The sequence below is a fragment of the Triturus cristatus genome, chromosome 5_2, assembly GCF_964204655.1.
Source record: "Triturus cristatus chromosome 5_2, aTriCri1.1, whole genome shotgun sequence".
NCBI classification, from domain to species: domain Eukaryota; kingdom Metazoa; phylum Chordata; class Amphibia; order Caudata; family Salamandridae; genus Triturus; species Triturus cristatus.
Genome location: NC_140588.1, coordinates 515304453 through 515332118, shown reverse-complemented (window position 1 = coordinate 515332118; position 27666 = coordinate 515304453). Strand labels below are relative to the sequence as shown.

The 27666-nt window shown below is 49.2% G+C and overlaps 1 protein-coding gene across 3 annotated transcripts in view; it reads right to left on the bottom strand.

The window, feature by feature from the left end:
- TRANK1 (tetratricopeptide repeat and ankyrin repeat containing 1) overlaps window positions 1-27666 on the bottom strand; it is a 1100402-nt gene that overhangs the window by 710864 nt on the left and 361872 nt on the right. For all 3 annotated transcript variants that reach the window (XM_085607558.1, XM_085607559.1, XM_085607557.1), the window contains one exon: window positions 14711-14829. In XM_085607558.1, coding sequence (XP_085463684.1) covers window positions 14711-14829 — 119 coding nt within the window. The remainder of the gene's footprint in view (window positions 1-14710; window positions 14830-27666) is intronic.

The following is a 27666-nucleotide window of genomic DNA, read 5'->3' as shown; positions in this document are numbered from 1 at the left end:
CTATGAGTTGCATGAACACTCGAGCTGGAAGAGTGTTGCGGTTAGAATTTGGTAAGAAGAGCCTGTTTGCTTGCTATCCGGGCTGGGCTGGGATAGGCTAGCGCCCTTGAGGTGTCTATTGTGGCACCGAGGTATTGTTGCGTGTGGGACGGTTGCAGCTGTGAGTTGGCGTGGTTTACCGTGAACCCCAAGTCGTGAAGTTGTTGAATAGTGGCGTGAGCGTGTTGTACACACCGATTGTATGAGCTGGCTTTTATGAGCCAGTCGTCTAGATATGGGAAGACGTGGATTAGCTGTCTTCTTAAGTGTGCTGCCACCACCGCTAGGCACTTGGTAAACACTCAGTGCTGTGGTGACTCCGAATGAGAGTACTTTGAATTGATAGTGCTGACCGTCCACTATGAATCTGAGATATTTTCTGTGAGCGTTGTGAATGGGAATGTGGAAGGAATATGCTACTTACCAGTATGCATCTGTTCTTGGCATGTAGAGCTGCAGAGTTGTACACTTTGCATAGATCGCCATCTGGTGTTGGGCCCGGATGTTTGCAGTTTGTTTTTGTTCTTTGGACAGTCTTTGGAAGTCACGAGTTTGGTGACTCCTCCTTCGGTCCGTACTGCGCATGGGCTTCGGCTCCATCCTCAGATTGTTTTTCGCCAGCAGGGAAATGATGGAGCGTAGTGATAACAGTGAGAAACCCATGTGTGTTGTATCTAAATAAGATAGACTGGAACGGATACAGGTAGCCGGGGAGGCGGGTGGGCGTGTACAACTCTGCAGCTCTACATGCCAAGAACAGATGCATACTGGTAAGTAGCATATTCCGTTCGAGGCATATGAGCTGCAGATTGTACACTTTGCATAGATTATATAGCAGTACCCAACCTTAGCGGCGACCACAGGTATCCGTTGCAGCGGTTTGAAATAGTGTCTTTAGTACAGCCTGGCACACACTAGCTTGTTGCTTGGAGTGCACGTCTACACAGTAATGTTTTGTGAAGGTGTGCGGTGTTGACCATGTGGCTGCTTTGCAGATGTCATCTAAGGGTATGTTCCCTAGAAAAGCCATAGAAGCCCCTAACTTTCTTGTAGAGTGGGCTTTAGGTGGAACAGATAATGTTCTTTTTGCCTTTTGATAGCAAATTTGTATGCACTTTACAATCCACCTAGCTATCCCTGATTTAGAGATGGGGTTGCCTTTGTGCGGTGGAGAGAAGGAGACAAACAATTGTTTAGTCTTTCTGAAGGGTTGCGTTCTTTGTATGTAGTACAGTATAGCCCTCTTAACATCAAGTGTATGTAGAGCCCTTTCCGCAACAGATTGAGGTTGCGAGAAAAAAACAGGTAATTCCACCGATTGATTGAGATGGAAGGGGGAAATGACCTTGGGCAGAAATTTTGGATTTGTACGAAGTATCACTTTGCTGTGATGTATTTGTAAGAAGGGTTCCTGTATAGTGAACGCTTGTATTTCACTAACCCTCCTAAGGGAAGTGATAGCTACGAGAAAAGCAGTTTTCCAGGTGAGGAACTGTAGCTCACATTTATGCAGTGGTTCGAAGGGCGGACCCATTAGCCTTGTAAGAACTACATTTAGATTCCATACAGGAGAAGGTGGTGCCCTGGGTGGAATTATGCGTTTAAGGCCTTCCATAAAGGCTTTAATAGCGGGCACTCTGAACAGTGATAAATGCTGTCTGTTTTGCAGGTAAGCAGCAATCGCTGCTAGGTGTAGGCGTATGGAAGAATATGCCAGGTTACACCTTTGAAGATGGAGTAGATAGCATATAATGTGTTGTATGGATGCATCTAAAGGGTTGATTGTATTGTTACGGCAGTAAACAACAAATCTCTTCCACTTTGCGGCATAGCATGCTCGAGTGGTAGGACGTCTGGCTTCCTTGATAATATTCATGCAGTCAGGGGGAAGGTTAAGGTACCCAAATTCTAAGATTTCAGGAGCCAGATCGCAAGGTTGAGCTGAGCTGGGTCCGGGTGTCTGATTTCACCATGGTTCTGAGTTAGGAGGCATGGGGACAGGTGCAGTTTGTGATGTGGTACCACTGATAGCTGTAATAGTGTGGTGTACCACGGCTGCCTGGCCCATGTTGGGGCTACCAGAATGAGCGTGAGGGAGTGCCGTTGTAGTTTCCTGACCACTAATGGAATTAGTGGGAGAGGTGGAAAGGCGTATGCAAATCTGCCTGACCAGTTCATCCATGTCGCATTGCCTTTGGACAATGGGTGTGGGTATCTGGCGGCGAAGCTTGGGCATTTTTTGTTTTCGTGGGTGGCGAAGAGGTCTATCTGAGGATGCCCTCACTTGCAGAAGAATGGGCGAAGGACTTGTGGATGCAGTTCCCATTCGTGTATTTGTTGCGTTTGTCTGCTGAGCAGATCTGCCATGGTGTTTTGTATGCCTGGGACGTGCTGTGCCAGGAGAAAGATGTTTTGTGGAATTGCCCATCTCCATATGCTCTGTGCTAAGCGGGAGAGCTGGGGAGAGTGTGTCCCCCCTGTTTTTGAATATAATACATTGCAGTCATATTGTCTGTGCGAATGAGGACTGTTTTGGCTGAAATCTGTTTCTGAAAGGATTTTAGGGCTAGAAAGATCGCCAATAGCTCCAGATGGTTGATGTGGAGCGATTTTTGCTGTGGCGTCCATAGACCTTGCATTGTGAGGTGTAGGAGGTGCCCTCCCCAGCCGGAGAGCGATGCGTCCGCTGTTAGAATCACCTGAGGAACCGGGTCCAGGAACGGCCGCCCTTTGGAAAGGTTTGTGGTGTTCCACCACTGCAGAGAGTGATGGGTGCGGCCGTCCACCAACACCAGATCCGTAAGCTGTCCCTGGGCCTGGTTCCACTGTCGTGCTAGGCACTCTTGGAGTGGACGCATGTGGAGTCTTGCATGGGGCACTATGAAAATGCAAGATGCCATCATCCCTATTAGCTTCATGAACACTCTTGCTGGGAGCGAGTGCTGAGCAATGAACGTTTGGCGCAAGGCTTGTATGCTTGAGATCCTGGCTGAATTGGGATAGGCTATACCTTTGGAGGTGTCTATAGTGGCCCCGAGATATTGCTTTGTGTGAGATGGTATGAGGTGGGACTTTTGGTAGTTCACCGTGAAGCCTAGCTGGTGGAGCAGTTGGATGGTGCTGTTTGTATGTTGCACACATTGGTCGTAGGACGCGGCTTTTATCAGCCAGTCGTCTAAGTAAGGGAAGACGTGAATATGTTGACGTCTGAGGTGTGCTGCTACTACCGCTAGGCATTTGGTAAACACCCGTGGTGCGGTGGTGACCCCGAAGGGGAGAACCGTGAATTGGTAATGCTGAGCGTCCACCACAAACCTGAGGTACTTCCTGTGAGAAGGGTGTATTGGAATATGAAAGTATGCGTCTTTCAGATCCAAGGTAGTGAGAAAGTCTCCCTGACAGAGGAGTGGGAGGACTTGTTGTAGGGTGACCATGTGGAAATGGTCTGAATGTATGTATGCATTTAGAGGCCGGAGGTCCACAATGGGCCGCAGGGTCCCGTCTTTTTTCGGTATTAGAAAATACAGGGAGTAGACCCCTAGATTTTGCTGATTGACGGGGACCTGCTCGATAGCGTGTTTTTGGAGGGGGGAGATCACCTCCTGTTTGAGCAGTGTGGAATGTTCCTGTGACATTGGACGGTGCCTTGGTGGGATATTGGGTGGGGTAGATGTTAGCTCGAGACAGTACCCTGACCGAATAATTTGGGTCACCCATTTGTCCGATGTTATGGACTCCCAAGCGTGAATAAAGTGTTGCAGTCTGCCCCCGACCGGAGTGGGATGGTCTGGGAGGAGCGAGGGGAAGTCATTGTGCGGGCGGTGTGGCAGAACGGGTGGTGTTGGTTTTGCCCCTGCCCTTATTGTTGTTGCCCCTGTATCCACCTCTTTGGTAGCCCTTTGAGAAGGTATTTTGAGGAGGGGACTTGTAGGAGGTAGAGGCGCTATCGGTGGAGTAACCTCTGCCTGTGCTACGAAAGGACGAACGTCGAAAGGAGCGTCTAGGGGTTTGGGATTGTAATGCCCCCATAGACTTTGCTGTGTCCGTGTCCTTTTTCATTTTTTCTAATGCTTCGTCCACCTTTGGCCCAAATAGATGTTGTTGGTCAAAGGGGTGATTTAGTATGGATGCCTGGACTTCTGGCTTAAACCCTGAGATCCTGAGCCAAGCATGACGACGAAGCAGGACACTAGTATTTATAGCTCTAGAAGCAGTGTCCGCTGCATCGAGGGCACATTTAATGGAGGTGTTAGTAATGAGTTTTCCCTCTTGTATTAGGTCATGAGCTTTACGTTTGTGTTTCTCCGGGAGGTGTTGCATAAGAGCCTCAAGCTCATCGTAGTGTGCTCTGTCATAACGCGCAAGTAGCGCCTGTGTATTCGCAATGCGCCAGATGTTTGCGGCTTGCGAGGCAGTGCGTTTACCAGACGCATCTAAAAGTTTTGATTCCTTATCTGGCGGTGGAGCCTCACCTGAGGACTGGGAGTTGGACCGCTTTCTAGCTGTGGACACAACCAGGGAATCTAAAGGAGCAGGGCCTTTAATGTATGCAGGATCTGTGGGTGCTGCTTTGTACTTTTTTTCTATTCTGGGGTTTAGGATCCTGGCCCTGACAGGGTCTTAGAACACCTCTGCAGCATGTTTGGTGACACCCTTAAGCATGGGCAAGATGGCTGTGGATTTATCCTGAATATCAAATGTATCCAGTAAGAAGTCGTCTTCCACTGGTTCGCTATGTAGTTCCACCCCATGATAGTGTGCTGCCCGCTGCACTAAGTGGTGAAAACCTAGTGAGTCCTCCGGGGGAGATGGCCTGGATGGGTAGAGGTCATCTTGGGGCACATCTGGTATGTCAGGGTTTTGGTAATCCTCCCATGGGTCTGGGGTCCCTGGGGGTGTGGGGTCCAACGGGGCGTCCGCTGGATCATAATCTGGATCCCCGTAATCCGGTTCTGGGGATGGGGTTGGGGAGTGATGAGGCAAGGGTGGCGGAGACCTGGGAGGGAGAGGAGGTGGAAGAGGTGGAGGAGGTGTAGGAGGTGGTGGGGAGGGCACTCTGAGAGGAGATGTAGCAGAGTCCTTCCGTTTGGGCGGTGGAGGAGGAGCTGGTGTGTCAAGACGTCTTTTCTTGACAGACAAAATCAATAGCCCAGTCTTTGGATCCTTTGATAAGGTTTTTTGAGAAGGATCAGGAGTAAAAAGTTCCGTTGGCACCGAATCGTCCGCTGGCGCCGATTTTTTTCGGAGCCGAGGACTTGGGTGGTTTCTCTGCGCCAGGCTTTTTTGGAACCTCCGGTTTTTTCGGCGTCGAGGTAGGCTTCGACGCGGGAGCGTCGGTGCCGAGGGATTTATGCTTGTGTTTCGTCGGCACAGAGAGTCCAGGCTTCGGCACCGGTGGCTTCGGAGTCGAGCTGGGCGTCACTTTCTTCGGTGCCGAACGGTGCTTATCGGCACCAGGGGTAGGCTGGCTCGAGCCCGAGCTGCCGTGAGACTTGTGATGCTTCGACACCGGGCCCGAAGGTGGGGTGATAGAAGCTGCATGTTTGGTTTTCCCTAGGCCCGAAGGTGTAACCTGAGTCTCTTTGGATATGGGCGCGGGGGTGGGAGGGGATAGAGTACTCACGACCCTCTGCGCCGGTGTGATGTCCTCCAGGTCGGAGTCGTCGGCCTCGGAAGCGCTGACGATGTCTTCCTCCTGCTCGGTGTGTTGTTGCCCCGAAGCTCCGGTGTCGTCTCCGAAGATGTCCGGTGGAGCCGAGGTCGATGAGTGCGCCATGGTGCGTCAAGCTCTTCGATCCCGAATGGTCTTTTTTGATCGAAAAGACTTGCAGGCGGGGCAGTCTCTGGCCTCGAGTTCGGGAGAGAGGCAAAGGTTACACACCTGATGGAGGTCGGTGTGGGGAAATTTAGACCCACATTTTGGGCACTTTTTGAACGGAGTCCTTTCCATCGGCCGGGACCGGAGTCGAGGAGGGCCCGAAGGCCGGTGCCGATGTATGGAATCGAGAAAGTGCCTCTACGAGAGATGAAGAAGATGAAGAATCTCGATGAACGAGGATTTTCCGTCGAGGCTGGAACCGGAAAAGTTCGAAGCCGGAGCACGAAGTATCACATCCGAGCCCGATGGTGGAAAAAAACAATCTGAGGATGGAGCCGAAGCCCATGCGCAGTACGGACCGAAGGAGGAGTCACCGAACTCGTGACTTCCAAAGACTGTCCAAAGAACAAAAACAAACTGCAAACATCCGGGCCCAACACCAGATGGCGATCTATGCAAAGTGTACAATCTGCAGCTCATATGCCTCGAACATAGGCATCCTTGAGGTCTAGGGTAGCAAGGAAGTCGCCCTGGGAAAGCAGAGGAAGGACCTGCTGAAGTGTGACCATGTGGAAATGGTCTGAGTGTATGTATAGGTTTAGCGGTCTGAGGTCTAGAATAGGCCTTAGAGAGCCGTCCTTTTTTGGTATGAGAAAATAGAGGGAGTAAACTCCCTTGTTTTGTTGGTTCAGGGGAACTGGTTCTATTGCACTTTTTTGTAGGAGGGAAATTACCTCCTGCTTTAGCAGTAACAGATGTTCTTGTGACATTGGACGCTGTTTGGGTGGTATGTTTGGGGGGGTAGATGTTAGTTCGAGACAATAGCCTGATTTAATTATTTGTTGCACCCACCTGTCTGAAGTGATGTTTGCCCAGGCAGGGAGGAATTGGTGGAGTCTTCCCCCGACTGGAGTGAAATGGTCTGGGGGAAGTGGAGGGAAGTCATGGTGTGGGAGTGGAGGCAGAGCGGGAGTTGTTGTTTTTGCCTCTGCCTTTGTTGTTGTTCCCCCTGTAACCACCTCTTTGGTAACCTCTAGTAAAGGTGGATTGGGTGGGAGCTATGTAAGAAGTGGAGGGGCTATCAGAGGAGTAGCCTCTGTGGGTGCTTCTGAAGGATGAGCGACGAAAAGAACGTCTGGGAGCTTGCGACTGCAAGGCTCCCATAGATTTGGCTGCGTCTGTATCCTTTTTAATTTTTTCTAGTGATACATCCACATTAGGGCCAAATAGGTGTTGCTCATCAAATGGCTGATTTAGTATGGAACTTTTGACTTCAGGTTTAAAACCTGAGATGCATAACCAGGCATGTCTGCGCAGAAGGACACTGGTGTTTATTGCCCTTGAGGCGGTATCTCCCACAACCAAGCCACACGGATGGAGGTGTTAGTGATGGTTTTACCTTCTTGTATGAGTTCATTGGCCCTGTTTTTATACCTGTCAGGGAGGGGCTGCATTATAGACTCAAGCTCATCATAATGTGCCTTGTCATACCTGGCTAACAGCGAGTGGGTATTGGCAATGCACCATATGTTTGCTGCCTGTGACGCCGTTCGTTTGCCAGGAGGCATCCAGGAGTTTCGATTCCTTATCTGGTGGTGGTGTGTCACCTGATGTTTGGGAATTGGCTCTCTTCCTGGCAGTGGAGACTACAAGGGGAGTCTAGAGGTGCGGGGCCTTTAATGTATGCTAGGGCAGCTTTAAACTTTTTCTCCATTCTTGGGTTGATGACTCAAGCCCTGACTGGGTCTTTAAAGACCTCTGGTGCATGCTTAATGACCCCTTTAAGCATGGGTAAAATTGAGGTGGACCTGTGTGTGGTGTCAAAAGTGTCCATGAGAAAATCTTCCTCCACGGGGTCTGTATGAAGGGCAACCCCGTGGTACTGGGCAGCTCTGTGGAGGAGCTTGTTGAAGCCGATATTGTCCTCTGGAGGGGAAGGCCTGGAGGGGTAGATGTCATCTTGTGGGGTGTAAGGGACGTCTGGGACACTATAATCATCCCAGGGTTCTGGGGAGCCAGTAGGGGTAGGGTTCGCTAGGGGTTGATCGTCCGCACCTCCCCCTGCATTATCTGAGGTGTTGTTATCATTATCATCTACTGGAGTAGGTGATGGTGTAGGAGAGCGGTGTGGTGGAGGAGGAGGAGGAGGTGGCAGAGAAGGGATCCTTAATGGAGAGGTAGCAAAGTCTCTTTTTCAGTGGTTGAGCCGGTGCAGTCGTATCTAGGGGTCTTTTCTTGATGCTAAGCATTAAGTGGATCCTTCACAAGAGTTTTTTGGGTAGGATCTGGGCGAAACAGTTCTTCTGTGGGAGGCAGATCCTTCGGAGCAGACGGTTTTGGTGCCGTAGGCTTTTTCGGCGCAGACTCCGTAGCGGTTCTGGGTTTGGAACCGTGCAGTTTTGCAGTGTCTTTGTCCGATGGAACCTGTTGTTTCTTCGGTTCCGAGGTCTTTTTCGGCTTCGAAGCATGGGAGTCAGGGCCCTTTGGGGGCAGTTTTTTGCTCGGCTCTGAGTGTGTTGTCAGGGTCGAAGAGCCGGTGCTAGTCTTCGGCGCCGAGTGCTTAGATGTCGAAGCAGCGGTCGGCGTGGATGAGGAAGAGGACGACTTCTTTATCGGTGCCTGTGTATGTTTTTCGGCACCGAGGGTAGGTTGACTCGAGCCCGAGTCACCTGCAGGCTTTGCCTTTACCGGGCCCGAAGGCGGGGCATGGGAAGCAGTCTCTCGGTGTGCACGTGGGCCCTAAGGTGAAGGAGGGACCGAAGCCTTTTTTGATAGTGTCGAGGGGGGGTTGGGGTCAGGGTCGAGGTCGACGTCTGTACTGAGCTGGAGTGATGTCTACGACGTCGAAGTCATCTGCTTCGGAGGCGCTGATAAGGCCTTCTCCAAACCGCCTCTGCTCTGGCATATCCACGCATTCTTGGAAGATTATGTCGGGGATCGAAGATGAAGAGCGAGCCATTGTTCTTCTAGCTCGTCGGTCCCGGATCGTCTTCTTGGAGCGCAAGGAGGCGCAAGCTGGACAGTCTCTGGCCTCGTGCTCCGGTGAGAGGCAGAGGTTGCACACCTCATGGAGGGCGGTGTGGGGAAACTTCGACCCACATCGAGGACACTTTTTGAATGGCGTCCTTTCCATGAGCCAGACGATGAGGCCCAGGTAGGCCCGAAGGTCTTCGTCGACGACCGGAATCGGAGACTTCAAAGTTGTTGAGCCGCGTGAATTGGGAATCCGATGGCAGAAAAAAACAATCTGAGGATGGAGCCGATGCCCATGCGCACTATGATCCAAAGGAGGAGTCAACTACCTCGTGACTTCCAAAGACTTTCCAAGACAAAAACAAGTGCAAACATCCGGGCCCAACACCAGATGGCGATCTATGCATAGTGTGTAATCTGCAGCTCATATGACTCGAACATATATTCTAAATAGCTGAACTTGGACCTCTTTCTTAAAGGCAGATGAAGACATAAGTCTCTTTCATCTCGAAATTAAGTCACATCTATTGATCACAACTGAAAGAGACTTCATTTTCCTTCAAAGCAACATGGACAACCTGAGCTATCCCTGGTTATGCGGCCAATCACTTCACAGCATTTTTTCAACCATGTAATAAGATTGGTAACTATTGGTTGAGACTTGGCCCCCTTTTTTTCTCATTTCGCCACCCCCCCTCCTCCCCCCCCCCTTCCCCAATACGATCTTGCAAGACTCGTGGGATCATAAAACACCTTGTGGCAGGATCAGCAATTTCCATCCGGTTCTCGCAGGATTGCACTACCCTCGCGCGGCAAGCCTCACTCACTGAAGTTTGCGCTCTCCTCTCCTGTGACTATCGCTGGATCGCAAAAACGAGTATGAGGAGGGACTACCCTCTACTTTCAAACCGGTCTCTCAAATGAGACCTTTGCATAATAGGGTGTGTGCAGGGACTGGCCTTTTTGCTGAGACCTCTCTCTTACATAACAGGTGTACAGGGGCTGGCCTATCCTTTGAGACTTCTCTCTTTGATAACGAGTGTGCATGGTAGTGAGTAGGACGGGACTGGCCTCTCCTGTCAGAGCTCTCTCTCAGATGATGAGTGTGCATAGAAGGGTTGTGAAAAGGGACTGGCCTTTCTTAACAAACTTCTCTCTCAAATGACAGGTGTGAGTAGTGGGGTGTGTGGAGAGACATTAACCACTCCCCTAAGACCTCTGTCGCAGACGATATAGTGTACTAGGATGTAGCAACACATACATGCCTCTCTGCTGAGATATCTCTCACTCAGATCATAGGTGTGCATAGTAGTACTGAGTGGAGAGGGACTGCCCTTTCAGCTCAGACCTCTCTCTCAGGTGACAGGTGTGCATATTAGAGTGTGTACATGGACTGGCCTCACCTGTCGGACCAATCTCTCAGATGACGAATGTGTGTAGTAGGGTGTGTGGCAGGACTGGCCTCTCCTTTCACACCTCTCTCCCTCAGATGACAGGCATACGTAGTAGTGTGTGGGGAGGGACTGCCCTCTCCTATCAGACCTCTCTCTCAGATGGTGGATGTGTTTCGTAGTGTGTGGAGTGTGTGGTATGGTGTATGGAAAGAGGCTTGCCTTTCCGCTGAGACCTCTCTGTCAGATGATGGATGTGAGTAGTAGTGTACAGGGCGGAGACTATCCTCACCTTTCAGACCCCTCTCTTTCTCAGGTAACTGGTGTAGGTAGTAGTGTGTGGGGAGGAACGGGCCTCTCCTTTAACACCGCACTCAAATGACAGGTATGCGTAGTAGGGTGTGTAGAGGGACTGTCCATTCTGCTCAGACCACTCTCTGTAATGATGGGAATGCATACTAGTGTGAAGGGAGGGACTATCCTTTCCTTTCAGACCTTTCTCTCAGGCGACGGGTGCACTTAGTAGTGTGTGGGGAAGGAAGTGCCTCTCCTGTCAGATTTCACTCAGATCACAGTTATGCATAGTAGGGTGTGTTGAGAGACTGGCCTCTCCGTTGACAACTCTCTCTCAGATGACAAGTGTTTGTAGTAGTGAGTGAAGATTGATATATATACATACATATACACCCCCCCCCACACACACACACACACACACACCCACACACACACACACACATGCTTACCTGATATATACTTACCATTTTGTTGTAAAGGAATGCCTGGTAAAGGCATATACATGGTAAAGGTCTGCATGGTAAAGGAAATGTGTGGTAAAGGTATGGTAAAGGCAATGCATGGTAAAGGAGATGCTTAGTAAATGATTTGTGGTGAGTGATTGTTTGGTAAATGATGCATTGTAAAAGTGGTTTACCCGCTACTCTACCACTGTACTCTACATAACTGCATTGTACTCTGTACCACGGCACTCTATGCCACTGCAACCTACTCTGTTGTACTGTACTCTGCACCACTGTGTTCTATGGTACTGCACTCTACGGTGCACCACTGCACTCTATGCCACTTTACTCCACTGCACTCCACTCTAATTTGCACAACTCTTCTATATGGCACTGCTCTCTATACCACAGCACTCTGCCCTACACCTCTGTACCCCAGTGCACTATACACTACATACCTCTATGCCTCTGCACTCTACTCCGTACAACTCTCTCTACCCACTGCACTCTACACCAGTCCACTCTCCTCTAAGCCACTCCATAATACTCTATGCTGCTCCATTTATGCCACTCAATGCAGTGCCACTCTAGGCCAACACAATGCATACAACTCCGCTCCATCCAGCTGTGCTCCACTCCGCTCCATCCAGCTGTGCTCCACTCCGCTCCATCCAGCTGTGCTCCACTCCAGCTGTGCTCCACTCCACTCCACTCCACTCCGAATGCAGGAGTCCAGGTGCTAGTCAGTAGGTTGCAGGTGAAGTCTTTGTGTCCCTGAGACCTCATAACAGGAGGCTAGTACACACAAGCCCTTGGAGATTCTTCTTCAAGCAGGTTCACAGCAACGCCTTTGTTCTCTCCTTGGCAGAAGCAGTAACTGCAGCCCAACCCAGCAAAGCACACACATCAAAGGCACAGTCCTCCTTCTTATTGAAGTCCGAATCATTGACAAAATGGGAACAATTACAAGCAACGATTATATCAAGTAACGACACAGGTGTCCATCCCCCAGATCGTAATTAGCAGATTGTACCTAGTCACGGCCCTGTAGACAACCCCAAGAATAGTATTGGGGCTCGAAACGCGTCAGCACATCTCAACCAGGGGTCACATCTCACAGATTTAAATCCACTCCTAGGGATTAGCTGTCAATTTGAATAAAACGATCCCTATGAGCAATAATAGTGTTCCGTCTGGTAGGGACCGGACAATGAATGTACACATTGGTTAATGGATTTCTACAATGGTTGCTTCTTTTCTAAAATCATGACAGGTCTAAGAGTACACAACTTTCTTTTTTTCATGTAAATCATTACTGTTATTTGTATTGTGTGTTTTTTGTAACAGTTAGATTATTTCGTTTTTCATAATCTGAGTTGATTGTATGTTCAAAGTGGGAAGAATCATGTGTTCCCCGTGTTCTGATTGTAAAATAACAATGACTATTTTTTCAAAATCATGAAAAAGAAGTAAATAAATTCTACAGACCAAAGAAATTGGTATATGGCTGTGTCTGTTCAAGTAATAGACAGTGATGAATGTGATGGCTAGATAATGTGTTTTAATTACTTTCTAAAAAATGGCATTTTCAAAAACACAATTTTAAAACCATCTTCCTTAAAAGATGTGCTAGTAAATTCCGAGTTTAGAGAGCCTAAACTCCATTTCTACATCTGGTCCCAATAGAAAGTTATACGTGTAAGATGTTACAAATTAACTCCCATGTTACCTATGGGACAGATAGCCGTTCAATAGTGAACAACGAAAGTGGCAGTATTTCACTATCAGGACATGTAAGTACACCAGCACATGTCTTACCTTTTACATACACTGCATCCTGCCCATGGGGGTACCTTGGGCCTACCAGAGGGTTGCCTCACATGTAAGAAAAGGGAAGGTGTGGGCCTGGAAATGGGTGCACTTGCCAGATCGACATGGCAGTTACAAACTGCATGCATAGACACTACAGGGGTAGGTCTGAGACTGATTTGAAGGGGCTACTTGTGTGGATGGCACAATCAGTGCTGCAGGCCCACTAGTAGAATGTGATGTACAGGCCCTGGTCCAATCAGTGCACTTTACTAGCGGCATATCAGTAAATCAAATTGGCCAATCATGGATAATCTATCATAATAACCATTTCCCTAGGGAGTACTTGCACTTTGACACTTATTAGCAGTGGCAATGTTCCCAAAGCATCTAAGCCAGCTAAAACGAAATCCAGCACAGCATCAAAAATACAGGAGGCAGAGGCAAAAAGTCAGGGGAAACCACACCAAGGATGCCAAGTCTGATAGTGGCAGGATTTAAAAAAAAAAAAATATTAGATCGTCGCAAGCAACAGTGCATGCGCTGTATCTCAGGGGAGACCTGAAAATGACGAAGGTTCATACACTAATAACTGTTTATAGATTTTTGCAATCTAGTCAAAGTAAAAGATTGAAAAACAAATTTATTTTGGCGAAGGCCAGGGATGAGACATGGTCCTCTCCTGCTTTCTATATTTGTGTACTACGCAACTTCAGAAAGAGTTAATTCATTACAGCCTTGAGATGATGGTGATTCCATCTTCCAGTAACATGGGACGGTGGACTAGGATGGGAAGGTTGTTCCGACTTGGACACAGTCGCCCTTTCCGTATGGGAAATATCTATCAAAATGAATGCAGGGTCTGACTAAAATTAGGCAAGATAGACACTGGGACATTAGAAAACTAAAACGTACACTATCAAACTAGAAAACCTAGGCTTCTCTTCTTTTGGACTGTAATATACTTCATCAAAATTCATGCAAAACATAACTAAGTTCCATAAAAGAAAGCAAATAAAGTGCGCAGAGATTAGAACCAAAGAAGGTAAAAAATTGGCTTTTTGATATCATGTTAAAAATGTTTAGAGCCACACTGGTACTAGCGGGGTCAATATATTAATGAAATAGGTCACCCAACCAAGAATTTGTAATGCAAATGAAGGTTCTATCACGTCTGACATTAGGTGTTAATGAAATTGACGTTTTTTTCCCCACTTGGGCTTTACATGTACTTTACATAAAAAAAGCACGTATTGCGAGAAATGCGGTTTGGCGCGTACCTAGCATACAATAATTAATTGAGATACAGGCGGGGAAGCCTGTATCTGCCTGGAAAGTTGGAGCATAAAATGTCTTGAGGCAGCAGTACACATCGATTTTACAGTTCCAAAAGACATTGCTGCAAAGTAGTCTCATGCGGGTTACAATGCTGTAAAAAAGCACAATTGAAAGGATATGAAATAAAAAAATGGAATAATGCAAGATTTTGATTGCATAACAAAAATGTTGCCCAGTTCTAGTTTGTAATTGTGGCTTACTTAGCGAAGGTCCTAACTACACCATCATATTCCGAAATGCTTCCCTCTTTTGTAGAACACGATTAGTTCTCAGGTTTTTCATATAAGAGGTGCATTTGTAATGAAATGGAAGTGTTAACCAGACAAAGTGTCCACCGTATGTTCCTAAATATATACGAGTAATATTTGACAGTTTATTTTACTAATAAGGAGAGATGTGGGGAAATGATCAACAAAGTACATTAATTGCGAGGAAAAGAGTACTGGCAAAGAACAAAGTCTAACAAACTTTTTTGAATTGCATTTCTGAATTCATTTATATCTTTTTAGGCAAACAAATATTCTTTCATCTCTGAAAGAGCTGCAAAAGAATGGATAAAGTAGTCTTTGGATTACCCCAAAAGTCCACCTGATAATAAATCTTACCCCCCAGAAGTCTTTCTTCGCCAACTTTTCAAGGACCATCTGCCAAACTTTTGCTCCAAATCCATGTCGTAAAATATTCTCAAAGACCTCGTAAAATGCGGCCGGAAGTCCGATTTCATCTATTGTATACAAAATTGCATATTTTCAGCACTGGGTCATAAAAATATACATTTTAGGAGGCAACATTTTCTTGGAAAAGAAAGACACAAACAACATACTATTCACAGAGGCATAAACAGTTCATTGGCTACAGAAATGCCCATCAGAGAGAGGTGTATCTGCCAAAAGGTTCATTGGAACGGTGTCAGTGAATAAATGGCCAAAGCACATCACCGGCGCATTGTCTCAATCTATTGTTTTAATTCTATTTTATAATTTTTTAAGATCATCAATGAAAAAAAGATAACAAGAGCATCCAGAGACAAAAGCGAAAAAGCGTAACATAAAATAAAACGTTCAAGGCATATGAGCTGCAGATCTCAAACTTGCATTAGATCGCCATCTGGTGTTGGACTCGGATGCTTGCACCTTGTTGTCTTGGAAGAGTCTTTGTAGTCACGAGATAGGTGATTCCTCCCTTGGACGATAGTGCGCATGGGCATCGACTTCATCCTCAGATAGTTTTTGTCCGCCATTGGGTTCGGATGCAACTTTTGCGCTACAGTTCGAAATCTTCATTTCAAACTTTTTCGCCGCGCATAACTTCCAGAAACTCTTCGGATTCACATGGAACATCTTCGATGCGCCTTTCATCAGCTCGATTCCGGTCGTCGACGAGGTCCGCTGGGCCATTCCACGCCGTGAGGCCTATGGCTCATGGAAAGGATACCATTCAAAAAATGCCCCCAGTGTGGAGCAAAGTTCCCACACAGTGACCATCACAAAGTCTGCAACCTGTGCCTATCACCTGAACACGACGAGTCCAGCTGTCCAGCCTGCGCATCCTTTCGATCGAAGAAGACTATTCGAGATCGAAGGGCTCGACGTCACATCATGGCGCAGAAATCAGCTCCGGAACCAGAGGACATCTTCAACGAAGGCCCGGATGAAGATTCCGAAGATCTCGAAATCGTGTCAGAGGCAGACGACTTAGACGACCCCATCACTACTGGTCAACGAGTGAGTACTACTGCCTCTGCCTCAACCCCACCACCAAAACCGAAGGCACTGATCAAGACTTCGCCTGTTGGCCCCAGTCACGATCGAAAACACTTCAGAAGCCCCGCCTCCGGGCCCGGCTCCGAAGAAAAAAGACAAGCCTTTCGGTAGCTCGGGACAGAGCAAACCTCATGTAATCGTCCCGCCGAAGCCTTCGGCACCAAAGCCAAAGAACACTCGGATCCGAAGTCGGTCCCGACGCCTTCCACCTCCAAAGACTAATCGCCCCGAAAACCTTGAGGTCCGTGGATAAGACGGCGTCGAACACTTCCAAGCCTAAAGATCCAACTTTGGCTCCAAAATCAAGATCCTCGGAAACAAAAGACAAGCCTAAGGACTCTACCACGCCTCCTAAGGCCAAAGACCATAAAACTCAACACCAGCTCTGCTCGGAACCGAAAAAATCAGCACCGGAGGCGGTTCCCGAGGAAAAGGAGCTTTTTCATCCGGATCCTGTCGATCCTAGACAGAAAAAGATTTATATTAACCCTGAAACAGGACATGTCACAGCTGTGCCATGTAAGAAGAGGAAGTCACAGCACCTGCCCCTCCAGTGCCTGTGAAGGAGGACTCTGGTACATCACCTATGCCTCCTTCTTCTCCTGTACTTCCTTCTAACCCACCTCCTCTCCCTAAATCTATTACACCACCTCTGCCTGTAACTTCTCTACCACATACACCACCTCCAGATGATGATGATGGTGATGACCTAGGGGTGGGGGGTTACCCAACTGACCCGTTCACAGATTCAGACGATCCACCACCCTGTCCTAACAGATCTACCAGACCTCCCAAGCCCCCAGCCACACCCCTCAAAACCATCTCCCCCCAGACAATAATCTTGGTTTTGGACAGTTACTTAATAGGGCTGCCGTTTACCACTGCGTCACAATGCACTCAGACACAGCAGAGGAGGACTTCCTTTTGGATACATTCGAACCGTCCCAAAAGACAGTGCAATTATTGTCAATGATCAAGGGAGTCATTAAGCATGCCCCTGAAGTGTTCAAAGTTCCCGTACGTGCCAGGATTCTTAACCCTAGAATCGATAAAAAATATCGACCTGCCCCTGAAGACCTTGCTTACATTAGGGGACAGCTGCCTTTGGATTCTCTAGTAGTATCCAACGCTAGGAAGCGCACCACCTCACAAACCTCCGGGGATGCGCCACCCCCGATAATGAATCCAAATTACTGGACGCTTCTGGCAAAAGGGTAGCTGCGCAGGCAGCCAATCACTGGCGCATAGCCAACACGCAAGCACTGTTGGCTAGATAGGATAGGTCCCACTATGACCAACTGGAAACCCTATTACAACATTTGCCTGACCAATATAAAACCCAAGCAAATGATCTCATCCAAGAAGGCAAACTAATTTCAAACGCGTCAATAAAATGCGCACTTGACGCTGCAGACACTGCCTCTAGATCCATCAATACTAGGGTACTCCTTAGACGCCATGCCTGGCCGCCCATTTCAGGCTTTAAGCAGGAGGTCCAGACTACCATCCTCAACCAGCCTTTCAACCAAGAACAACTTTTTGGCCCGGCATTAGACACTGCACTCGAAAAAAATGAAGAAAGACACTGAGACTGCTAAGTCCATGGGAGCGTTACAGTCTCCACAAACACGAGGCTGCTTTCGTTGCTCCTTCTATAGAGGAGCCTCTAAAAACATGGGAGCAGACAACACATCTTTGTTTAAAACCACCACACAGACATCCCCCAGTAAAGGATATTTTAGAGGCGGATACAGAGGGAATAACAAAGGAAGAGGCTGAGGTAATAACACTCACACCTTCCCATCTACAAAACAGTGACTTCCCTCCGCTTCCCTCAGACCATTCCACTCCAGTCGGGGGAAGATTATCGCAGTTCATACCGGTCTGGAATTCCATCACAACAGACAAGTGGGTAAGACAGATTATCCAGTATGGTTACTGCCTGAAACTTACAGCTACCCCCCACACATACCACTCAAGCAGCGTCCAATGTCCACAGAGCATCTCACGCTCCTAAAACAGGAGGTTCTCTCACTGCTTCAAAAGCACGCAATAGAACCTGTTCCCTTACAACATCAAGTAACAGGGGTTTACTCGCTGTACTTCCTAATCCCCAAAAAGGACAGGACTCTAAGACCGATACTCGACCTCAGACCCCTCAACGCACAAGTAACTTACCTTCGGTAATGATATATCTGTAAGAAACATTAGTTAGTTAGATTCCTTACCTTAGAATATCCCCAAGCGTCAGGCTGGATTCGGAAAGATTTATCGTCAGCAGTACCCCTGAGAGTCGGTAGGCGTCGTCTGCAGCTCTGTGTTCGTCATCGGCGTCGCGATCGCCGGGATGACGTAGTCGGAGTACTTAGACGTTGCCCTCTAGATATCAGTTCGCAGAACGGGGAGGATGGGTGGGGCGGTAAGGAATCTAACTAAATTATGTTTCTTACAGATATATCGTTACCGAAGGTAAGCAACTTGTGTATCCAAAAGAAACACGTTAGTTAGATTCCTTACCTTATAATAGATACCCCAGCAATACAAACCCCAGTGGTGGGTCTGCGAACCAAGATCACACCAGGAAGTCCTGGAGAACGGAACGGCCAAAGAAGCCATCTCTTCGGACTTGGCTGTCCAGGCAGTAATGCTTGGCAAACGTGTGCAGCAAGGCCCACGTTGCTGCCTGACAAATGTCCAACAGAGGGACTCCCCGTCCCAAGGAAGTAGTAGCCGCTGTGGCCCGAGTGGAATGGGCCCTCAGTCCCACAGGAGGATCCTTCTTAGCCAAGGAATAACAGAACTTAATGCACAAAACGACCCACCGAGAGATGGTTCGCTTGTGCACTGCCCACCCCTTCTTAGCGCCCACGTAGCCAACGAAGAGTTGGTCGTCCACCCGGAACTGTTTTGTGCGATCCACATAAAAGGAGAGGGCATGTTTTGGGTCCAGACAGTGGAGCCTCTCTTCCTCTTTCGAAGGGATGCGGAGGCGGAAAGAAGGTGGGTAAGGTAAATGGCCTGCCCGATGTGAAATGCAGTACCAACTTAGGAAGAAAAGAAGGGCGAGTCCTCAGAACAACCTTGTCCAGATGGACAGAGAGGAAAGGAGGTGTAGAAGAAAGAGCCTGGAGCTCACTCACTCTTCTGGCAGAGGTGATAGCAACCATGCAAGCAGTCTTGAGAGTCAGAAGACGAAGAGGACAGTTGTGAAGTGGTTGAAATGGAGCGCACATCAGATAAGTCAACACCAGATTCAAGTCCCACTGAGGCATTACAAAGGGAACAGGAGGGAACATGTGAGTAATGCCTTTCAAGAATCTATTAACAGGGGACTTGAAAAGAGAAGGCTGATCAGCTGAAAGATATCCCTTGATGGTGCCTAGAGCAGAACCCTGCTGAGCCAGGGAAAGAAGAATGAGGAGAACCTCAGAAAGAGGGGCGGAAAGGGGATCCACAGCCTTTGCTGTGCACCATGCACAAATTTGTACCACCTGCAGGCGTATACCGTTTAAGTGGAGGGACGCCTGGCTGCCAGAATGACATCACAGACTTCAGGAGGCAAGACATCAACTGCCGCCACTCAATCTCCACGCATGGAGGTGGAGGCTGGACAGGTTCAGGTGGAGGACCGTCCCCTGCTGCTGCGACAGAAGGTCCTCCTGAAGAGGCAGTCGAATCGGGGGATCGATTGACAGACTGAGTAGCTAGGGATACCAGTATCTTCGTGCCCAATCTGGAGCCACAAAGATGACTTGGGCCCGGTCGCGCCTGATCTTCTTCAGCACTCTGGGCAGAAGTGGTATAGGCGTATAACAGACTGCAACTCCACTCGCGACGAAAAGCGTCTCCGAGCGAGTGCCGCCTTGGAAATTCCAATACGAAGAACTGATGACATTGGGCTTTCTATTCGGTGGCGAATAGATCTAACCAAGGCTCTCCCTACTGCTGAAACAGACCTTGCACCACGTCCAAGTTCAGACGCCACTTGTGATCCATCATGCACCGGCGGCTGAGTTCGTCCGCCCTGGCGTTCAGAGAACCTGCCAGGTGTTGAACCACCAGTGTGATGCCCTGAAGTTCCAGCCATGTCCAGAGGCGCAGAGCCTCCTGACAAAGGGTCCACGGCCCCACCCCGCACTGTTTGTTGCAATACCACATGGCGGTGGTGTTGTCCGTGAACACCTGCACTACACTTCCCCGGACGAGGGAAGGAATGCCTTCAGTGCAAGCCGGATCGCCCGCAGCTCCAATAGGTTGATATGGAGCCGGGACTCCGCCGGAGACCAGAGGCCTCTGATCTCCGCCTCTCCCATGTGGCCCCCCCAATCCCAGGAGAGACGCATTCGTCACCACTACGTGCTCCGGTTGGGGTAGGGAGAGTGATCTGCCACTGACCCAATCGCCCTCCGTGAGCCACAACTGCAACTGTCTTGGGCCGGCAGGACGGGGATGTGGAAATAAGCATAAAGCATGTCCACTGCTACCATCCAGTCTCCAGGGTCTAGGGCAGCTAAACCTGAGCCAAAGTAAGCATCTTGAACTTCTCCTTCCGGAGAAAGGCGTTGATGCTCCTGAGGTCCAAGATAGGACGTAGGCCCCCTTTGCCCTTCTTGGGAACCAGAAAGTAGTGGGAGTAATAACCCCATCCTACTTCTGGGCCAGAAACGCACTCGATGGCCCCCTTGGCCAAGAGGGCCGTAACTTCCTCCTCCAGAAGTTGCAAGTGATCCCCTAACATGCGGTGGTACTGCGGTGGCATGGCTGGAGGGGTCGCCTCGAAGGGGAGGGAGTAGCCCCTTCGGACGATTTGCAGCACCCACCTTTCCGAAGTGATGGTACGCCAGTGGAGCAGGGGATGGCGAACTCTGCATCCCACTGGCGTGGAATGGGCCTGAAAGGTTGGACTAGGAAGGCTTTGAGGCAGATGCTGCGGGAGCGGATGTTGACTGACCGGCTCTCTGTCCCCCTGCTCCACCAAGGCGGAATCCACGTCCGTGACCGAGTTGAGGCTGGTTCTGCAGCCTGTGGCTGGACGAACGTGCGGGGGCGCCCCTTCCTTGGCCACGAAAGGGGCAAAAAGCAGAAGGTTGCTGGCGCTTGGCCGACAGGCTCAAGGACTTGGCCGTAGCCCTGGAGTCCTTAAAGCTCTCCAGCGCGCTATCTGCTTTGTTGCCAAAAAGGCGACAGTCATCAAAGGGCATGTCCATGAGAGTGCTCTGGACATCCCCTGAAAAGTTTGTGGACCTCAGCCAGGCATGACGACGTATCGCCACCGTTGTTGCAATCGCTCTACCCAGCGAGTCTGTGGTGTCAAGTCCACATCTGATGGAATACCGTGCTGCATCACGCCCCTCAGCAAGAGCCTGGGCGAGCCGTGTCCTGGCCTCCTCTGAACACTGAGGCAACACGTCCGCCACCGTATCCCACAGAGAGCGGGTGTAACGGTCCAAAAGGCACGCGGTATTAATGGACCGCAACCCAAGACTGAGGGAGGAAAACATTTTTTTGCCAAACTGTTCCATCCTTTTGCATTCCCAATCCTCAGGCGCAGACGGAAAAGCGGTTTAGGACGTGGAGTCCTGGATAACCAGACTCTCAGGGGTGGGGTGTAAGGACAAAAAGCTGGGGTCGCCCGGAGCTGGGTGGTGGTGCCGGGCCACATTCCGATCCACAGGGGAGACTGTGGAGGGCTTGGACCAAGTGCCCATCAGAACGTCGGTGAGGGCCTCATTAAACTGCAGCAGAGACGCCGAAGAGATTACTGGCGGCTGATGCACCTCAGTGAGGAGGTTAGTTCCACGGCCGCTGCAGGGAGCTCCAGGCGCAAGGCCTGGGCCGCACTGTGCAGCACCACAGCATAAGTAGCACCCTCCTCCGTAGCCACGGAAGGAAGAGAGATGAAACCAGTGTCAGGCGAAGTGTCTAGACCACTGGCGTCCCCCAGCTCATCTAACCAGTCCTGACTTAACTGGCACTGCTGTGCCAGAGGGCCCTCAGACCCCTTTCCCAGTCCCCCCCTTCATCCGTGTCCTGGTAAACAGGCAGAAATGACGGGAGCCGGGTCATAGGCAAAAGGCTCACCCATCGATGCCAGACCGGGGCTGAAACTAGGGACTGTGTGGTCCGAGGACAACGCCGGGAGCGACACCATGGGGGTCGGCACCAGCGGAGGAGTTGTGAGGTCGACTGGCGTCAACCGGGATCCAGGCCTGGATCCCACGGGGGCATGCGGTGTAGGGACCGAAGTCGACGACGGCGCCGAAGCCGCTGGCTCGCTAGGACCCCCAGTCGGACCTGCGGTGCCCGGAGGTGCGCCGGCAGGCCTCGACGGCGGGAAGAGAGTCTTCATGGCCACAAGGAAGTCTCGAATCTCGTCCGGAGTCGCATGAAGCCCAGGGACCGGAGGGATTGGGGCCGGATGCGACTCCTGCGGCTCTGGCGGAGCCGCACGGGTGGTGCCACCCGAACCCTCGGCCGAGTTACGTGACCGGCGAGGGGAGTCAGAAGAGCGATGTTGCTTCTTCGACTTCTTTTTGCCATGCCTCGACCTACCTGAGTATGAGAACTTGGATCCCGACGAGCGGTGATGACTGCAGCTCCGCGACCGGTCCCTCTACTTCCTCCTCCACCGGGACCTCGAGCAGCGCGGAGCAAACTGCCAGATCTCGAGGAGCTTGCGGGACCGCTCCCGCCAAGCTTTCGACGTCAAGGCCCGGCAGTCGGGGCTCGACTTGTCATCGTGGTCGGCCCCAAGACAGTAGAGACACCGATGGTGAGGGTCGGTAACCGGCATCAGTCGGTGACAGACGTCACACGGCTTGAACCCGGGCATCCCTACCGGCACCAGGAGTCGAAGTCGACTCGAAAAAGATAGCCAAAATGTCCAAAAATTTAGTAAAAAAATTTACTAAGGGTAAGCTCTTCCCAGATCTGCGCTTGCTGGCTCCGAAAAAAGAACTGACGTCAGCGAGCGAGGGCGGCGTCTAAGTACTCCGATGACGTCATCCCGGCGATCACGACGCCGATGACGAACGAGGAGCCGCAGACGACACCTACCAATGCGCAGGGGTAATGCTGCCGAAAAATCTTTCCGGATCCAGCCTGACGCCTGGGGATATTCTAAGGTAAGGAATCTAACTAACGTGTTTCTTTCAGATCTATATTTACACTCAGATCATTTTCATATGATCACTCTCCAACAACAGCTCCTGCTGCTACAACAAGGCGATTTCCTAGCCACACTAGATCTCAAGGGCGCTTACTTCCACATTCCCATACATCCTGCTCACAGGAAGTATCTAAGGCTTGTAGTGGACAGACAACACTATCAGTTCAAAGTCCTTCCCTTCGGAGTCACCACCGCACCAAGGGTATTCACGAAATGTCTTGCGGTAGTAGCAGCACACCTGAACAGACAACACATCCATGTCTTCCCATATCTGGATGACTGGCTAATAAAAGCCAAGTCCTTCAACCAATGTGTTCAACACACTCACCAAACCATCCAAACAATACACAACTTGGGGTTCACGGTCAACTACACCAAGTCGCATCTCCAGCCCTCTCATATACACCAATATCTGGGGGCCACAATAAACACCTCCACAGCTCTAGCATATCCCAGTCCAACCAGGATAGCCAGCATACAAACTCTCATCACTAAATTTCAAGCCCAACACTCTCTCCCAGCCAGAGTGTTCATGCAACTCATAGGCATGATGGCATCTTGCATTTTTATTGTACCTTATGCAAGACTTCAAATGCGACCCTTACAGGAATGTCTAGCACATCAGTGGAATCAGGCTCAAGGACAACTTACAGATCTGGTGTTGGTATACAGCCGCACACATCGCTCTCTGCTGTGGTGGAACACAAAAAACTTGTCCAAAGGGCGGCTGTTCCTCGAACCTATTCCACAGATAGTACTCACGACAGACGTATAACTCACAGGATGGGGAGCCCATCTCCTCGGGCATACAACCCAAAGCAAGTGGACCACTCAACAAAAACTGCTCCACATCAATCACCTGGAACTACTAGCAATATTTCTAGCTTTAAAAACATTCCAAGTACATGTACAAAACAAAGCTGTCCTGATCCGAACGGACAACATGACAGCCATGTACTACATACAAAAACAAGGTGGCACAAACACTCTGCAGCTGTCCCAGCTCGCACAAAACGTATGGAGATGGGCCATCCCACAAAATATATATCTGCTCGCCGAACACCTTCCAGGAGTTCACAATCAGATCTTGGATCTGTTAAGTCGACAGACACTACATTCCCAGGTTCTTCTACCATTTTCCACATGTGGGGCCAACCAGACATAGATCTGTTCGTCACACACGAAAAAGCAAAATGCCCAACCTTCACCACAAGGTTACCACACCCATTGTCCCAAGGGCAATGCCATATGGATGAACTGGTCAAGCAGATTTGCGTACGCTTCTCCGCCACTCCAACTGATTCCACTAGTGGTACGCAAGCTCCGACAACAGTCTCTCAAACTAATCTTAGTAGCTCCCACATGGGCACGCCAACAGTGGTTCACAACACTGTTGGAACTCTCACTAGTTCCACAACTAAAACTACGCCGGTCCCCATCCCTGCTAACGCAGACCCCTGGAGAGATCAGACATACAGATCCAGGTCAGCTGAATCTGGCGATCTGGCTCCTGAAGTCCTAGAGTTCGGTTACCTTAACCTACCACCGAAATGTATGAACATCATTAAAGAAGCCAGACGTCCTACTACTAGAGCTTGCTATGCTGCAAAATGGAAAAGATTTGCCATTTACTGCACCAACAACCATATTGATCCACTGGATGTCTCCATCCAAAATAACATTTGCTACCTACTGCACTTGCAAAGATGTAACCTAGCATATTCATCCATACGTTTACATCTTGCAGCACTTGCTGCTTATCTGCAAAACAGACAACACTTGTCACTTTTTAGAGTCCCTGCAATTAAAGCCTTCATGGAGGGCCTCAAAAGAATCATTCCTCCTAGGTTACCACCCTCTCCAGTGTGGAATCTAAAAATTGTTCTTACTAGGCTCATGGGACCCCCATTTGAACCTTTACATAAATGCGAACTGCAGTTCCTCACATGGAAAATGGCTTTCCTTATTGCCATCACCTCTCTTCGAAGAGTAAGTGAGATCCAGGCTTTAACCATACAAGAACCATTCTTACAATTACATCGTAACAAGGTGGTTCTCAGGACAAACCCAAAGTTCCTTCCTAAAGTCATCTCTCCATTTCATCTTAATAAATCAGTGGAGTTACCAGTGTTTTTTCCAAACCCGGACTCCTTAGCGGAGAGAGCTCTACACACCCTAGATGTAAAAAGAGCCCTGCTTTATTACATTGACAGAACCAAATCATTTAGCAAAACAAAACAACTGTCCGTAGATTTCTCCCCGCCGCATAAGGGTAATCCTATCTCTAAGGCTGGGATTGCAAGGTGGATTGTTAAATATATCCAAATATGCTACCAACAAGCGAAACACACATTAACAATTCCCCCTAGGGCGCATTCCACGTGTAAACTAGGGGCCTCTATGGCATTCTTAGGAAACATTCCAGTAGAAGACATTTGTAAGGCAGCAACATGGTCTACAACACACATCTTCACTAAACACTATTGTGTTAACGTGCAAGCCAAGCAGCAAGCTTCTGTGGGCCAAGCTGTTCTTGAAACTCTCAAACTACTGCAACCGATACAGGTGACCACCGCTAGGGGAGATACTGCTTTACAGTCTATGCAAGTGTGAGATGAGATCTGCAGCTCATATGCCTCGAACGGAAAATGCTACTTACCAGTATGCATCTGTTCTTGGCATGTAGAGCTGCAGATCCTCACACACCCACCCACCTCCCCGGGACCTGTATCTTTTTCAGTTCTATCTTACTTAGATATACACACATGGACATCTTTTTCTTTCTACTAACTACATCATTTCCCATCATGGCGAAAAACAATCTAAGCATGGAGTCGATGCCCATGCGCACCATCGTCCAAGGGAGGAGTCACCTATCTCTTGACTACAAAGACTTCTTCCAAGACAACAGCAAGGTGCATGCATCCGAGCCAAACACCAGATGGCGATCTAATGCAAGTGTGAGGATCTGCAGCTCTACATGCCAAGAACAGATGCATGCTGGTAAGTAGCATTTTCCTTACCTTACCCTCCCAAGCCCCCATGATCAAAGTTCTGTCAGATAATTTATTTCTGATCATAGTAGAACTCGGGAACTGTGTTGGCATCATAAGTGGGGTTCCTAAGTAAGAACATCCCGGGGCTAGAGTTCTACTGGAACAGGCCCGTAGTTCTTCATTGCAGTGGGCACCTTTCATAAGGATCAACCTGGATCAGGAGTTCCAACAGGGGCGTCCATAACCTGTCAAAATTTGTATGAGTGTTGTTACCATTGTGCGACTGCCTGTCCATCATTAACATTGCCTGTATTTTCTGATGTCATTGGGAGACTGGGGTGGGTATGCTTTTTTCCAGTTAACACAATGGAATTGTTCCATGGTTTCCGGACACGGCAAAACCACACACCACTCCTGTTTAGCTGTCGTCATATCCCTCCAGTCTGATGACCAGGATCATCACTAGGTCTTTCACTGGTAGTGGGTAACCCAGGACACTGTTTCAGTTGATCAACTCCTCCCTAAAGTATTCAAATCTGAGGCGTCCCCACCAAATCTGCAGCAGCTCTTGTACTGGTGGGGAGTCAATTTCTTCGGTATATGCAGGTGAGGCATGTCCTGAAGTGCATTGTGAATCGACTTCAAGACACAGCAGAGGAACACCGCTGGAATTCAGAGTACTGGAGGCTCCACTGCACAAACATGCAGTTTTGCAGATCTACACCACACTACTTACCAACAGACTACCACCCTTTGTCACACCTAAAGAGTAAACGGGAGCAGGACTTAGGGAGATTAGAAGCCAACGCGGGTTGGGGAGGCCTCCCAACTAAAATTACTCTACTGGGAGTGCTTCACAAGAACTAGGTTAAGAAAGATGAAATCGATCTAATCATTGGCCGAGAGGGAATCAAATCTAAACAGGTGTATGAGGTCTGAGGAGCAGGTCTACAGAGTTCGCGGCTACACCCGTAAATTTGATAAGGTGTGGGGTCCCTGGAAAACTGCAGAAAATGTATTAGAATGAGATGGGGCTGAAACCACACTGAGGTACTGCCACACTAGCAAGGACGGAGCCACTAAGGCCAAGCTGAAAAGCCAGTCTGGAGTGTAACTGGGGGAAGCCGGATTTGCCAGGCGATTCCTCATTTGTTCTTGAAGTTAACACTAGGCCGTGAGGGATGAACTGAAATGTGTAAGTGGGCCTCTTTACAGTAGACTGGGAATTCCACAAGCTATCATGTGTTGTGTAATCTTATTAAACAGATTTATAAAAGCTAAAAATTAAAAATCGGCAGCAGCTCTCCTATGTCTCCTCACCTCCTTCAATAGTTCGGGGTAATATTACGGTACATATAATAGAGGTGAGACTGGATGGGTGAAGAGAATTTTTCTGAATCTAGGTAAGTATGTCGAGCTTTAGGTGGTACTGAGGCGGGCCCCCTTTGAAAGGGATTTCATCTTTTGGGACCTCCCGGGCGTTTATGCACTTGGCATCAGAGGTGGATGTAATGGGCTGGAAAGACGGTGGATGCCTGACGTAGGCAGACCTTTTCCCCAACGACACACTGATCTCTTTTGAGGCAGCACAAAACAGTTTTGGAGTGGGACAGGGGCAATTCCTTCTCTACGCC